This window comes from Eurytemora carolleeae, unplaced genomic scaffold (assembly GCF_000591075.1).
Source record: "Eurytemora carolleeae unplaced genomic scaffold, Eaff_2.0 scaffold858, whole genome shotgun sequence".
NCBI classification, from domain to species: domain Eukaryota; kingdom Metazoa; phylum Arthropoda; class Copepoda; order Calanoida; family Temoridae; genus Eurytemora; species Eurytemora carolleeae.
Window position 1 is genome coordinate 29254 of NW_019397386.1, and position 15343 is coordinate 44596.

General features: G+C 31.0%; 1 protein-coding gene across 1 annotated transcript in view; it reads right to left on the reverse strand.

Moving 5' to 3' along the window:
• The window catches only part of LOC111714009 (tachykinin-like peptides receptor 99D), a 31238-nt gene extending 16655 nt beyond the window's left edge, over positions 1-14583 (reverse strand). Inside the window, exons 1-2 of the mRNA XM_023489007.1 lie at positions 14528-14583; positions 11137-11236 (exon numbers count right to left, since the gene is read on the reverse strand). Coding sequence (XP_023344775.1) covers positions 11137-11215 — 79 coding nt within the window. The 5' untranslated portion in view covers positions 11216-11236; positions 14528-14583. The remainder of the gene's footprint in view (positions 1-11136; positions 11237-14527) is intronic.
• Positions 14584-15343: the final 760 nt, after the last annotated feature.

The following is a 15343-nucleotide window of genomic DNA, read 5'->3' on the forward strand; positions in this document are numbered from 1 at the left end:
CAATATTTAGTTTGTTTTGGTGTACTTTGGTCAAACTTTGATGGACTTGATTCAATAAAAAAGATCAATCTTGGAGAGAGACTGAGAGTGTATGACTTCTAGCTTTAGAAAAAGCAAATTTACGGGGGGGGGCGGGGTACCTTCGCCCCCTTGAGATTGTGGGGAAAATTTATTTCCAAATTTGATACAACAATGTTCTCAATTTGATAAATCGTATGTACCCATTTTTCAAGTTATGTGAAGGAATTATGATATTAAATATTAATAATATTTCTATCATAATATTGTTCCTATATTACTTGCATAATAATGCATACGCATAGTAATTAATCAAAATTGTAATATTTTTCCTAATTGACAGGATATTACAAGTTTCCTAGTAATTTATTTTTGTTCTTAACTGGCTTTATGTTCCTATTATTGACTAATATTCCTAATGCTTGTACATTGTACAGTATGAATAGCCTTTTTTTGAGCACATGTATATTTCCTTTTTTGTTCCTTACTTGTAACTTGCTTTATGTTCCTTTTTTGTTCCTTACTTGTAACTTGCTTTATGTTACTTTTTTGTTCCTTACTTGTAACTTGCTTTATGTTACTTTTTTGTTCCTTACTTGTAACTTGCTTTATGTTCCTTTTTTGTTCCTTTGTTGTAACTTGATTTATGTTCCTTTTTTGTTCCTTACTTGTAACTTGATTTATGTTCCTTTTTTGTTCCAAACTGTAATCTTATTCCCTAAATTCCTGTTGTTATTCCTATTTTCAGAATTTTTTGCAACTAAAATATTTACCCCCCCCCCCCCGGCCTCTGTTAATGACGTTATTACCAAATACCGATATTCATTGTTCCTTTTTTAACAGAAATATAGAAGATATATTTATAAAACTTTTGTTCTAAATATAGAAGATATATTTATATAAAAAATGTTTGTTGCAGCCAAGTCTTCACTTTTGTACATGACATGAATTCTTTTAGATCAAATGATCTAAGGTTTAAACCATAAAGTTGCAAAGATGCCAAAATTAGAGTTTGTGGCGATGGATCAATTCCTTTCTAAAATTGTCCCATTTTATTCTCAAGTTAATAAAAATGTCATTTTTAAACTAAATTTTTTTTTCTTTTTGGAAATTGTTAGCGATCACTTTAATGCCTAATATCTGAACAATCTTATAAATAAGCTGGAAGACAGGAATGGTAAAGGAGTTTAATATCTTTTAACTTAAGCATTAGATCAGTACCAATTTGTATAATCTAAAGAAATATTTCATTGAACTGTTTCCCTGCGAATCAAAAATCCCTTTTTTTCTGATTTCAGGTTTGGACATGGTTAAAAAGCATTAAAAGCATTAAAAAGTAGTGTTGCTTTTGTCAATATTATTTGAAATAAATATAGTAACAACCCGAATTTATATATTTTGTATATATAACTATGTTCGTTAATTTCTGAACAGACCTATCGGTCCATACTTATACTAACCTGTACAATTAAACCTAAAATATATATTAGTTAAATATGAACCACTGTTTTATTACGATCAGAGTAATATTGCTCGGTAGGGACGATAAATTTCTATAGCGTTATGTGTCGATAAATACATACTTCAGAATACAGAGAGAGTTGTAACTGGATTGATACAGAATAAAGTATTATTGGAGATTGTAGAGTTCGAGAGAGAGTTGTATCTGGTTTGATGCATACTTAAGAATACAGGAATAGTAGTATCTGGTTTGATGCATACTTAAGAATACAGGGATAGTTGTATCTGGTTTGATGCATACTTAAGAATACAGGGATAGTTGTATCTGGTTTGATGCATACTTAAGAATACAGGGATAGTTGTATCTGGTTTGATGCATACTTAAGAATACAGGGATAGTTGTATCTGGTTTGATGCATACTTAAGAATACAGAGAGAGTTGTATCTGGATTGATGCTTACTTGAGAATACAGAGAGAGTTGTATCTGAATTGATGCATACTTAAGAATACAGAGAGAGTTGTATCTGAATTGATGCATACTTAAGAATACAGAGAGAGTTGTATCTGGATTGGTGCATACTTAAGAATACAGAGAGAGTTGTATCTGGTTTGATGCATACTTAAGAATACAGAGAGAGTTGTATCTGGATTGATACAGACTTAAGAATACAGAGAGAGTTGTATCTGTATTGATACAGACTTAAGAATACAGAGAGAGTTGTATCTGTATTGATACAGACTTAAAGTATTATAAGTATTATTGGAGTAAAGCATTTGTTATATACTTTCTCCATAAAGAAAGCTTATTGTTATTGTATAAGTTCACAAAACTTTAAAAATGAAGTGAGTTAACTTTGATAGATCTAAGGAATTTAAAATTAGAGCTTTAAAGAAAAAATAAGGATCTTGTAAAACAATTTTTAACTGTTAATCGATTTTACTTGAATTTTATGATAATATATAATATACTATGATTAAAAAATGTTTAAGATAACCCTGCCTAATAACAATCATTCATGCAAAAACGAAATTTTCTTAAAAAGAAGTAATCGAAAAGAAGTAATAAATGATCTCATAATATTTAATCACAAAATATAATTTGCAAATCTTCTTAAAAGCACAGTTAAACCAGCACGTACATAGATAGATTTAACCAGATATTTGCGATCTAAAATTTGATTATCTAAATATCTAGATTAAAGCTAGAGACAGATAATACATTATACAATACAATAAGTTTCGAACTTCTATAGGATAGAAATTCAAATCCCTTGTTGCTAGTTACTGAAACAGGCTGCTTTAAAAAATATTTTAAGTTTTACCAGTTCCATTTTAAAGAGATTTGAAAATGATTTATCTGAACCGGAAACAGTGTTCCATTCGCTTTAAGGTAATCAAAATTTACTTTGTTTTTCTGTCAGTCTGTTTGTTTGTTTGTGTCCCATAAACGGCAAAACGACTAAACCTGAGATGGGCGCTTCGAGCACTGGAAGCCTAGTTTTAATGTAAATTACCTACGTAGTTTTGACAATAATTACCTACGTAATTTAAGTAGCAATTACCTAAACATAGTTCTAATTTCCTAGGTATAATTACAGCAATTATCTACGTTGTATGATAAAAATAACCGAGGTAATTTTAAAATAATACACCTACGTAATTCAAATAGTAATTACATTTACCTGATAATTATCATCATCGTAATTACCTGTATTTCTAACAATTGTCGTCGTCGTCGTATATTGAATACAATGAAGATGCTTTTTAATTGCTATTTTAGATTTCTACACCAAGCTTTCAAACAACATGGATATATTAGATGCACATAAACGTGGAAACAACGAGAAGACTTCAATTAACAGCTTCTTTTTGTTCACTTGTAAACATGTAATTTGAAAAAAAGGTTGATAGAAATCATAACTTAAAGAGAAACGTCGTCTTCATTGTATTGATCTGAACGACGACCACTGTGTGTGATTTTAATTAGTTATTACCCTCGAAAAGTACAATCAAGTAATTAACATCATAAGCCTTGTTAGTAATTACTTCTGTAATCCCAATAAGTACTTACATTACTATACTAGTTGTTATAATGCAATACAATTTTAGAAATTCAGATTTTATTGGGATCCCCCCCCCCCCCCCGGCTAAAGTTACACCCAATCTATTCATTTCTAAACATAATCATATGCGTTTAATTTTGATCCGGTTCCATCACATTTGCATTATCTATTCCCCTCTATTTCATTAAACACTAATTTATGTAAAATTTTGTTCAAATATTGTTCATAATTCAAATTAATTTCTAGATATGTATTCAGTATTCCATTTCTAAATTTTAAAAGCTTCATGTAGATAAAAACATTTGACAGGGAAAAAATTGGCTCCGCAAAAATTCCATCACAGACTATGCAGAAAAAATGTTTCAACAAGCCACGTTAGAGAACTATGGTCAAGAAGAAATGCCTGAGTGGGATGACCAAGCTTGCAAACATCAATGCTATAAAAAAATGAAAAAGTATCTTTTTAAAATGAAACTTTCTGGAGAGAACATACAGAAACACTCAAGGACATTTTCTCTGCCTGGCAATGCTTAAAAAATCTGACATGATCTGGAAATCTTACATGTTCAATCTGAAGAAATGTACACTGAAATTCCTACTCAACTCCTGTTTTGACACCCTGCCAACACAAACCAACCTTCTACAATGTTTACAGGCAGGCGCTGAATTGCAAGGTAAAAGACAAGAAACTACAAACCATATTTTAAATGGCTGCAAGGTTGCACTACACCAAAAAAAGATATGCTGACATCCCGTCCCATACCCTTCCAGGGGGCGGTACTGTTCCCGCACAGAAACCAGAGCTGGGAACTTTTGAATAGTGAATATCGAGATTAATGCTTGATCCACTCTTTTTCTTAATTTCGAGATTAAATATTGCTTGTTCTCCTCTTCTTATTGATCTCCAGAATAATTTTCCAATTGAGATTAAGGATATCCTATTCTAAAGTTTCCAGCTCAGATCTAGTAATTATCGATAGAATGGAGGAAAAGATGGATATTTTTGAGCTTACTGTACCATTGGAAACAGATATCAAAAATGCCAACACTCAAAAGATGAACAAGTATGAACATTTTATCACAGAGATATAACAACATGGGATGTGTCTGTTCATCCTTTTGAAATCGGCGCAAGAGGATATATCTCACCATTAAATAAGGCGATTCTAAAGAAACTGCATAAGTTCTACAAACCCAGTGTTAGTTTCAAAGCAATGTGCGAAAATCTATCAAGCCTTGCAGTGCTGTCATCATACCACATTTTTAGAAAACGAAAAACACTAGACTGGGACCAAGAAACTCCATTTCTGAAAACCACCTCTGAATAGTTAAACTATACTCATACTAAAAATCTTATATTGCACCTGCTTTTTGGCAAACCCTGTCAAATGTAAACTTTTATATTGTTTAATGTAATTTTACTTTAGACAAATATAAATGATGAATATATATAAAAGCGATACAAAAGAATTGGTAATTTATTAAATACTTACTAAGGGGGATAATTGATAACTTTTAACTGATTGTCATAAATATCAATCGTTTAAAGAAATTTACTCTTTGCTATTTTCTTTTGTCAAGTTCATTATGGAATATAAGGTGTCCACCCTATTCTAGTCTAAATTTGTACTTCTCATTTGATCTCACTTTATCTTACCCCATTTTTCAAATTTTAATTTTGATTAAAATTGATTTTTGTTTATTTTTTGTTTTTTTTGGAAAAAGGAAAAAACCGCGATTTTGTCATCTAGCCAATTATTCTTTTCATTTACTCCAATATTCTTAAACTCCATCTAGTTAGTTGTATATTGGTTAATTTTTCTATATTTGAGTGCGCGAATCAGCGTCTAGCCTATTCACATCATTGCATAGTTTATTTCAAAATTTCATCGTATTTTTTATTTAAATTAGTTCGTTTAATCATAACTGTCTTTTCGTTTAATAAACTTTATGAGAAGGACAAAAAATTCCTTCGTATCGATCTACACTTAGTTTCATAATGAATCGGCTTCTTTAAAAATTCATAAATACAATTATGTTATATTAATATGTTAAACTGCAGGTGTCTGGTATGTGTTCAGAGCTGAAAACTTTATAATGGTGGATATCAAGATTAATGCTTAAACTCCTGGTTTTACTAAACCCAAAATTATTTTAAAACGCATTCGATATCCAAGAAAGAAGTTAAAAATCTAACCAATAAGCGTATCATGTCAAGATGTACCGGTTTCGATTTTTGTGGTTGATGGTGTCATATCAGTTGAACTAAACATCGATTGAACGAAGTAAGTTTTGGATTAATGTTTATTAAGTCTAACGTTTAAAATGACAATTATAGTCCTAAAATATGTTTTTCAATTATTTCATATTAACATGATTAAATTTATATTTGTTTAAATGCTCTAAAAGCCGGCTTGTGATTACTTTAATTCAATCGGATATTAGTCCAATCGATATAGCATTGTATCTGTAATTGTTATCAAACATAACTTTTATGCAGTAGATATATCCAAAAAGAGGGTTATAAGAAGAAAATCAAAAATGTGTACATTGGATAATCAGATTAAGCGATCGTGATTAAGGATATCTCATTCTAATGTTTTCAGCTCTGATTATTGTTATGTGAAAGGATTCATCTAAACTTTGCTATACTGCTGCAGAGGAATTTAATAAGATTGTTAAGAACATGACTAGTTTGTTATAAAAGCCTGGTTCAATAACTTTATTCAGTTACTTTTTTTATTTCTAAAAACTTTCGCAGACGCAAAATTATTCCACTGATTTAGCCATATCTTGCCAACTATGTAATTTGTTTTCCACAAGTTTGAATTAAAAAAATCCTTTTTTTCCAAACTGTATTTAAAACCTGGACATCTCCAGCTATCTAGCTACCACGGGCAACGCCCGACGCCTCTGCTTTATAACAGGAATATTCCCAAAACATAGCCTTCATACTTATATGACCAAAATGTATAGTTTAAGTCACGTTAAACTAAAGTAAAATTTTCATTTAAAATTGAAATCTTATCTGTTTTTATCCTTGAAGACCTTGTTTAGGACAAAAAATTGAACTATATAATAAAGCTCTTCGCTCATGTAACATGTATATACATATTTTTATATTTATATGCTAGCTATAGCTGGCCGAACCGCTGGACCGAATGAGCTGATTTTTTTTAAGGTAATCCATGGGTGTGCGGGGAGTATCATAGGCTAAATAAATTTCGACATTTCTTTTCCTTTTTCAAAATTATTTTCTTTTAAAAATCTATTTTTTTTAATTCCACGGGCTACGCCGGGCACTTCATCTAGTAATATATAAATAACGGAATAACTTTTCTGTTTTAAATTTGTGCGTAAAATAAAAACTCGAGGAGCTACGAAGTCAAAAATATGTAGCAGTAATGTTGAATAAATCAAAACTAGAGGGGCTATGATGTCACAAATATGTAGCAGTTATGTTGAATAAATCAAAACTCGAGGAGCTACGGTGTCACAAATATGTAGCAGTTAAGTTGAATATATTTTACCTTCTCCATCTATTTTGTATGTAGTGAAGTGAGCACGTTATGAATACAATGAATACACCCTTTTCAAAGTTGCATGAACCTAGCCGGTCGTACTGTCTAGTCTAGACTACCCGGTCGTACTGTCTAGTCTAGACTACCTAGTAAAAAGGCAAACCTGTATGTTGCATGCAACAAATGTAGACTGGCAAGATCTCAGTGTACCGGTCCGACCAAAATACCAATACAATTTTCCGTGTTTTATCAGAGGATAATGTTATCTAAGAATATATTTGTATTCTGCTTTATACACAGTTTATATCGTTTGTAGATGTTTATAGACCTAACAGTTACACTCTGATTAAACATTTATAGACAAAATAAAAATAGAACAAAGCACAAGAATGGTTAATATACATTTGGGAACTAAATATACATAAAAAAGATGCATATAACTAGTTTGCTAGTGTTACAAATTTTTTTAAAAATAAGTCATGAGAATTATAAACTGTTTTTAAAATAAGTCATGAGAATTATAAACTATTTTTAAAATAAGTCATGAGAATTATTAACTATTTATAAAATAAGTCATGAGAATTATTAACTATTTATAAAATAAGTCATGAGAATTATAAAATATTTTTAAATTATGAGAAACGAAAAAGAGAATGACACTTTCCGACACAGTCGTATCCAGCTTATTAAACCAAATCAGAAAGGTAAGATAAATTAGAAGATATATAAATTTTTTTAATATACTATTAGTCGAAATATGAAAATGCTTTATGAATTATAATCTCAGAACGAATGATCCGATATAATATGAAAATATATCATTAGATTAAATCAAATCATAAATTTGATTACAGAATTTTAATTTAGTCTTATATAGACATTGTCGTCTGTGTTGTATGTAGAAACTAAATTTATTTAATATTTTTTGATGTTTAATTCATGTTAATAACCGTCAAAGCCAGCTTATTTCTAACAAATTAGACCTCTAAATTTAACGGCTAGGGTGCTAGGGAGGTTTAAAAATCACAAATTTTTCCTTTAAACATAAATATTGCGTGTTTTATTTATAAAACCATAAGCATCTTGCCCTGGTTAGTAAGAGATATTTTTCTGATATCTATATTTTTATTATATCTGTAGTATTTGTATTCGGTATTACCATTGGGTTTTATGTAAACTGTAAAGTAAAGTGTAATTTGGCCGGACACGAAAATATAGAATGTGTTCTTGAGCATGGGAGTATATGTAATATATATAATATAAATGCAAACATATAGTACAGACTTACAGTACAATATTTTTAATCATACTTTTGTAAAAAATGAATAATACATAGGAGTTGCAAAAAACCCACGTGATTTAACCACCATTTAACAACGTGATTTAACCAAATGATTTAACCACCTGATTTAACCACGTGCACAATCAACTTTTTATCTTTCTCTAATATTTTCTTTTCTTTCAAAATTCCAGCTGAATAATTTTCCGGAAAAATTCTTTATCTCTTCAGCCTTTTTTTTTTGAAGCAATACAAGATTATGGGGAAATCGTTATGGCAAGTTTTAGATATCTGCTCTTTTTCCAATAAGTTTTACTACAACATATTTTTGAAGCAGTAAGTACTACATATTTGTCAATTTTATATTCAGTTAACTACGGGGGAAACGCTGGACTGTAGTAGTAGGTTCGAAATTATCAAACGTTTGTTAGAAACATAAAAATTGAATATTGTTGGATAATAGTGTGTCGGTGTTTTTAAATCGTTGCAAAGAAATTGAGTCTTTGCCACAATTACTTGCTTTCTCATTCCTATATCTTTGTAACTAAATGTCGTAGACCTTAGATATTCAAAAATATGAATTCTGTTAGATGAAATAATTTAAGTTTGAAATATCAAATGTTTACCCCATCAGGTTGCAATCATATAGAAATTAGAAAAATTGAGTTTCTGGCAAAAACTCGATTCCCTTGCTTGTAACATTGAGAACAACGGTCCATATCATTGGGTCTGATTCTAAATCGTTTCAAGGAAATTGAGTCTTTTCCGAATCCCCATATCTTTGAAACACAATGTCTGAGACCTTAGATATTTCACACTGGGAATTTTCTGTAGATCAAGCGATCTAAGTCTAAAATATCAATGGTTTTAAACATCAGGTTCACTAGAATCTCCTTGGAACAGCTGTCCCGGTTTGCCTGTTATTTATGTCTGTATGTGTACTGTACAGCTTGCTCTAGCCGGTACTTGAAATGAACTGGAGTTTACAGTGGGTTTCAAAGAGCAGGGGATTAAAAATCTACATTTGTGGCAAAGACACAATTCCTTTTTTATCATTTTCTCTTTAACTAACTTGTTAAAGTTGTGTAAAAACAAAATTGGTTGTCATGTCAGTTCTCCAGGATTTCATATTTCTCAATTTCCTTTGGATTTCTAAACTCAAATCCTCCGAGAAGAAAAACCAGATTTATAAAATATCTTTTTCTACTAAATGAAACCTATTTAGAGAAGTGGGTTGAAAACTTTAGAATTGTGGATATCGAGATCAATGCTTGTTCTTATCTTTTTATTAATCTTCAAATTATTTTAATCTTTAGTTTGTATACAGGAATAGAGTGGTGTATGCAGAATCCCGAACAGCCAATCAGAAGCCGCAAATCGTGAAATTTTGCGCGCCATTTAATGGGATAACTCTTCTTAGTTGGAATCCAGTAGGGATATCCAAAAAGAGGGAAAAGAGCGGATTGGCAGAAGTGTCCACTGTGAATATTCAGATAAAGTGGATTGGTACTATGGGACCCAACTCTAAAGTTTTCAGCTCCGTTATACTTAAAAACTGAAATAAGATACTTTTGAATGCAGAATTGTGATTGCTGACTTTGAATTTCTAAAGCAATTTTATTTGGAAAATTTAAAAGTTGTATGTATGTCAAGATGACTAAATTACAAGGGTTGTTCTATGTCACACTTTTGTGCCTCCACTTATTATTTAAGTACATAAATTCAAGTACGATGTACGTATACGTCTTAATTGCTTTTATGTGTAGTGAAAAAAAGAATTGTATGTTTTATAGAGACTTTTAACTTATTTTAATATTCCCTTTATATTTCCGGCATGGAAACGCTTCTAGCCTGGATAATATATAAGCTTAGTTGTAATCCTATTCATGTGTACTGTTTAAGCTGACCCAGTCTTAAAAACTGATCCAACTTTTCATAGCGGACTGGATTTAAGTGAAGACGCAATTGATCGTCTTTTAAAATGTAAAGTTCGTCCAGCTTTAAAACTTTTAAAATGTAAAGTTCGTCCAGATTTAAAACTTCTCAGATTTAGATTTTAGTTTAGAAAATTATCCCATGGGAATATCAGATAAGAATACATCCTGCAATAATAGTAAACTGAGAAAAGAGAAGGTTGTCACTCATCAATGTATGGTTTAACTGGGAACTGTTTTTAAGTTAAATAATCGAATCATTGACATAAATGAGGAATGAGAATGCATGATTTTCAAAGATTAATTTCTAAAATTTTTAAAAATGAAACGCATTTTTCAATACAATTGGATTGGCCAAAGCAAAAACCTCATCTTTCAAAGAAAAAAATCTAAGTAAGAATGAAAAAAATAATTATTTTTAAACAGCTCGTAAAATGACAAGAGAACCGCAGCTAAAATCTACTGAATAAGATATCACTCTGGTAAAACTAAACTCATCAAAAAAAATTAATCTTTTTCAACAAATTCAAATTCCTATATCTTTGCAACCTGACGTTGTAAATCTTTGATTTTTCAAACTTCGTTTTTTTGTTCTGACAGAATTCATAATTTGATATATGTAAGGTCTACGACACACTGTAATTTAAAGCTGTTTCAAATTCTCAAGACAAAATCGAAGTCTAAGGTGTTGCGCCGCGACAGATGACTTTTTATAAGTAGATTGAATCGATGTGGTCATTTGGTTGCGAAGATATAAACATATAAATCAGAGTTTCTGACTTAGTCTTAGTTTCTCTCGATTTCCTTTCTTTTAATAAAGAAGGAAATTTCATGATTACAAATACATAAATTTGTTTACCGATCATATTTCCAATATCTGCAGCTGCAACCATCATGAAGAAGATGAGAGAATGAAGACACTTTCTCCAGGTCGGCATAGCGAACGGGTCATTTTCCTCCTAAGTATGCGTAATTATTCCTTCAAAGATTCCTTCAAAGATAAATTTTTTAAAGATATATAAAATTAATTAAAGATATAGATAGAGTATCTTTATCAACGAATGGCACTTTGTAAATGGAGGATCAGTGAAAATTTGGTTTACAGTTCCCTAGGAAACATTTGCTGATATCTGAACACAAAATCTGTTCAATTTATTTTTGGAATGAAAATGAGAATATTTTTGTAAGTTGAATCAAGGGTTCTATTCAAGATGATTTGCAAAAGAATTGCAAACATGTTTTCTACGTCAAGAATGCCTGACCGGCCTCATCACGTGGCTAGAGTATTTTAGGTTGGTTACTTTTTCCCAATAATATGATAATTTCTTGTTAAAGGGACTGTAACCGTGATTTCAAATTTTACTCCAAGCAAAAAGGGAACGGATTTTTTACAACAGGAACCTTTAAACCTTTGACTGTTCATAGTGTACAGGGATATCGATGTGTTTAAATCTCTTGAAACCCGATCGAATTGCTGAAAAAAAAACAATATAATTGTAATCTGATGGTATAAACCTTTGATATTTTACACTTAGATTATTCATAGTTTAAAATATCAAAGAGCTCCACAACATTGAAGTGCAAAGATATAGGGACTAATAAATCAGATTTTGTGGTAAAGACTCTTTTATAATTTCTCCCTGATGTTAACAATTAAGAATGTAAAAAGCTAATTTTTCGACTGTTTATTCTTTCATATAGAAAATAACCAGCGGATTTGGGAGACACTTAAATCCCGGGTTACCCACAAAGGATTTGGGAAACACTTATATCCTGGGTTACCCGCCAAGGATTTGGGAGACAATTATATCCAGGGTTACCCACAAAGGATTTGGAAAACACTTTTATCCTGGGTTACCCGCCAAGGATTTGGAAGACACTTATATCCAGGGTCACCCACAGAGGATTTGGGAGACAATTATATCCAGGGTTACCCACAAAGGATTTGGGGGACACTTATATCCAGGGTTACCCACAAAGGATTTGGGAAACACTTATATCCAGGGCTACCCACAAAGGATTTGGGAGACAATTATATCCAGGGCTACCCACCAAGGGTTTGGGAGACAATTATATCCAGGGTTACCCACAAAGGATTCGGGAAACACTTATATCCTGGGCTACCCACAGAGAAAACTTTAATGACGACCTGAAAATCTTCTCTAGGTTGAATTTGAATGTCTGCATTCAATATATTCTTTAAAGGTATATATCATGATTTGGAAGTGAAAGAAAAAAGTGAACAGAGCTGTTGTGAACTAAGAAAATGGATGATTTCCGCAAAGTGAATAGAGCTGTAGTGAACTAAGAAAATAGATGAATTCCGTAAAGTGAACAGAGCTGTAGTGAACTAAGAAAATAGATGAAGAAAAAAGTGAATAGAGCTGCAGTGAACTAAGAAAATAGATGAATTCCGTAAAGTGAACAGAGCTGTAGTGAACCAAGAAAATGGATGAAAGAAAAAAGTGAACAGAGCTGTAGTGAACTAAGAAAATAGATGAAAGAAAAAAGTGAACAGAGCTGTAGTGAACTAAGAAAATAGATGAAAGAAAACACTGAACAGAGCTGTAGTGAACTAAGAAAATAGATGAAGAAAAAAGTGAACACACCTGTAGTGAACTAAGAAAATAGATGAAGAAAAAAGTGAACAGAGCTGTAGTGAACTAAGAAAATAGATAAAGAAAAAAGTGAATAGAGCTGTAGTGAACTAAGAAAATAGATGAATTCCGTAAAGTGAACAGAGCTGTAGTGAACTAAGAAAATATATGAAAGAAAAAAGTAAACAGAGTTGTAGTGAACTAAGAAAATATATGAAGAAAAAAGTGAACAGAGCTGTGATGAACTAAGAAAATAGATGAAAGAAAAAAGTGAACAGAGCTCTAGTGACCTAAGAAAATAGATGAAAGAAAAAAGTGAACAGAGCTGTAGTGAACTAAGAAAATAGATGAATTCCGTAAAGTGAACAGAGCTGTAGTGAACTAAGAAAATGGATGATTCCGTAAAGTAAACAGAGCTGTAGTGAACTAAGAAAATGAATGAAAGAAAAAAGTGAACAGAGCTGTGGTGAACTAAGAAAATGGATGAATTCTGTAAAGTCTCTTCCTTTGTTGGTAACACTGTATCTGACAAAATGTTGCCACTTGTTAAATATACAAAACAAACATGTATTGAAGAGGGTTGTTTTTGAAAACATATTTTGTTTTCATCAGAATTCAATTACTTAAAGGTAATGTTTATGAAAAATGCAAGGTCGTTTATTTAATTCGATATACTAATCTCAACCCATGGTTTCGAGGATTTTAATAACGGCATAGTTTTTTTGTGATCAATTTGATTTAAAGGTTGAATTTTCTTTTTTTTAACAAGGCTTTATTCAAGACTGAGATAAAAAGTGAGACGTTTTGAAAATGCCGCGGATTTTTTCTTTAGAATTGTTTTTATGAAACGGAAATTTTGAAGAAAAAAAATTTCAACAAAATGGCATTTTTTATTTATAAAATGCCGGGAGGGTAAAAAATAAAAATTAAAGTATCAAGCCTGATCTCAATCTCAATAATAGTCTTGCCTCAAATTTTCTCTTGGAGCAATAACAAGAAAGCTATTAAATAGACCAAAAGTAAGATCAGGGAATAAGAGTAAATACTATTGAGTAAAGTGAAGCAAAGACCAGGAAATGGGAGCAAAGACTATTGAGTAAACTGAAGCAAAGACCAGGAAATGCAAGCAAATACTATTGAGTAAACTGAAGCAAAAACCAGGATATGAGAGCAAATTCTATTGAGTAAACTGAATCAAAGACCAGGATATGAGAGCAAATATACTATTGAGTAAACTGAAGAAGAGACTAGGACATGAGAGCAAATACTATTGAGTAAAATGAAGCAAAAACCAGGAAATGAGAGCAAAGTCTATTGAGTAAACTGGAGCAAGGACCAGGAAATGAGAGTATATACAGGGTTACCCAAAAAGGATGGGACTGTAAAGACGACGCGTAAACTTGAAAATTCCAAGCTAAAATTAAGTCTTTTGTAGTGAACATAGACTTTTAATTGCTTATCTAATTATGGCAAAGTAAGAAACAAGTTTACAGCTGTTGGAAACCATGAATGTAAACATACTGTATTAATCCTGTACAGTTGAACGTCTCTGAAGTCTCTCTTTTGTGGGTAACCCTGTACTATTGAGTGAACTGAAGCAAAGCCCAGGAAATCAAAAATCTACTTGATTGGGGTTAACCTGCATTAACTTACCAAACATTCGATTGTATCACAAGTCTCCCAAAGAGAGGAGCTGTTGTTTGAGTACATTTTCTGAAAATTAGAAAATAAGAAAATTATATTCACGATCAGTGTTGGAAAAAATGGAAGTTTTAACAAAAGATTTCTTAAGGAGGTAAGAGACAGCATTTGATTTCACAAAAGTAAATTTGAATTTTAAAAGGATTTTTAAAATAAAATTTGATTTATATAAACAAACATCAAGCATATTTCTTCGATTCAGGGTAAGTTTTCTATTGTCTAAACCTTTAAGCGAGATATGATGAATAATATGGATCAAGTTATGTATTGTACATTTATTATACATGGTTCTAGAAAACTAAGAAAAATTGTTTTATTGGTTTTATTGTGTTCAAGATATTACACATTTAGATATGTACTTATACGATATAAAGTTTATAATTTTCAAACAAAAGCAATAATGAACCAGCTAAAAATAGAAAAAATCTAAAATCGGTTTATAGGGACTGTAAGCGTTGAAAATATTGACTTTTTATTGTAAAACATTTGAAAATAAATTATTATTATTTGCCACTGCTAGAAAATTTAATTTAAAGATTAATAAGGATATGCCTTCAGAAAGCCTAGTTCAGTCAAATGTTTTAAGGGAATCGTTTAAATTGAATGTTACTTTAAATTATGCTTACAGTTCCTTTAATTGGTGTAAAGTGTAAAATTCTGTCCCTATTTTTTCATGCACATCTGCAATGACGACATCTCCTTTCCTGTCAAAACAGGTTTAAAGAATGACTCCACTTTTCTGTACATATTGTAATTGTAAAGATATTT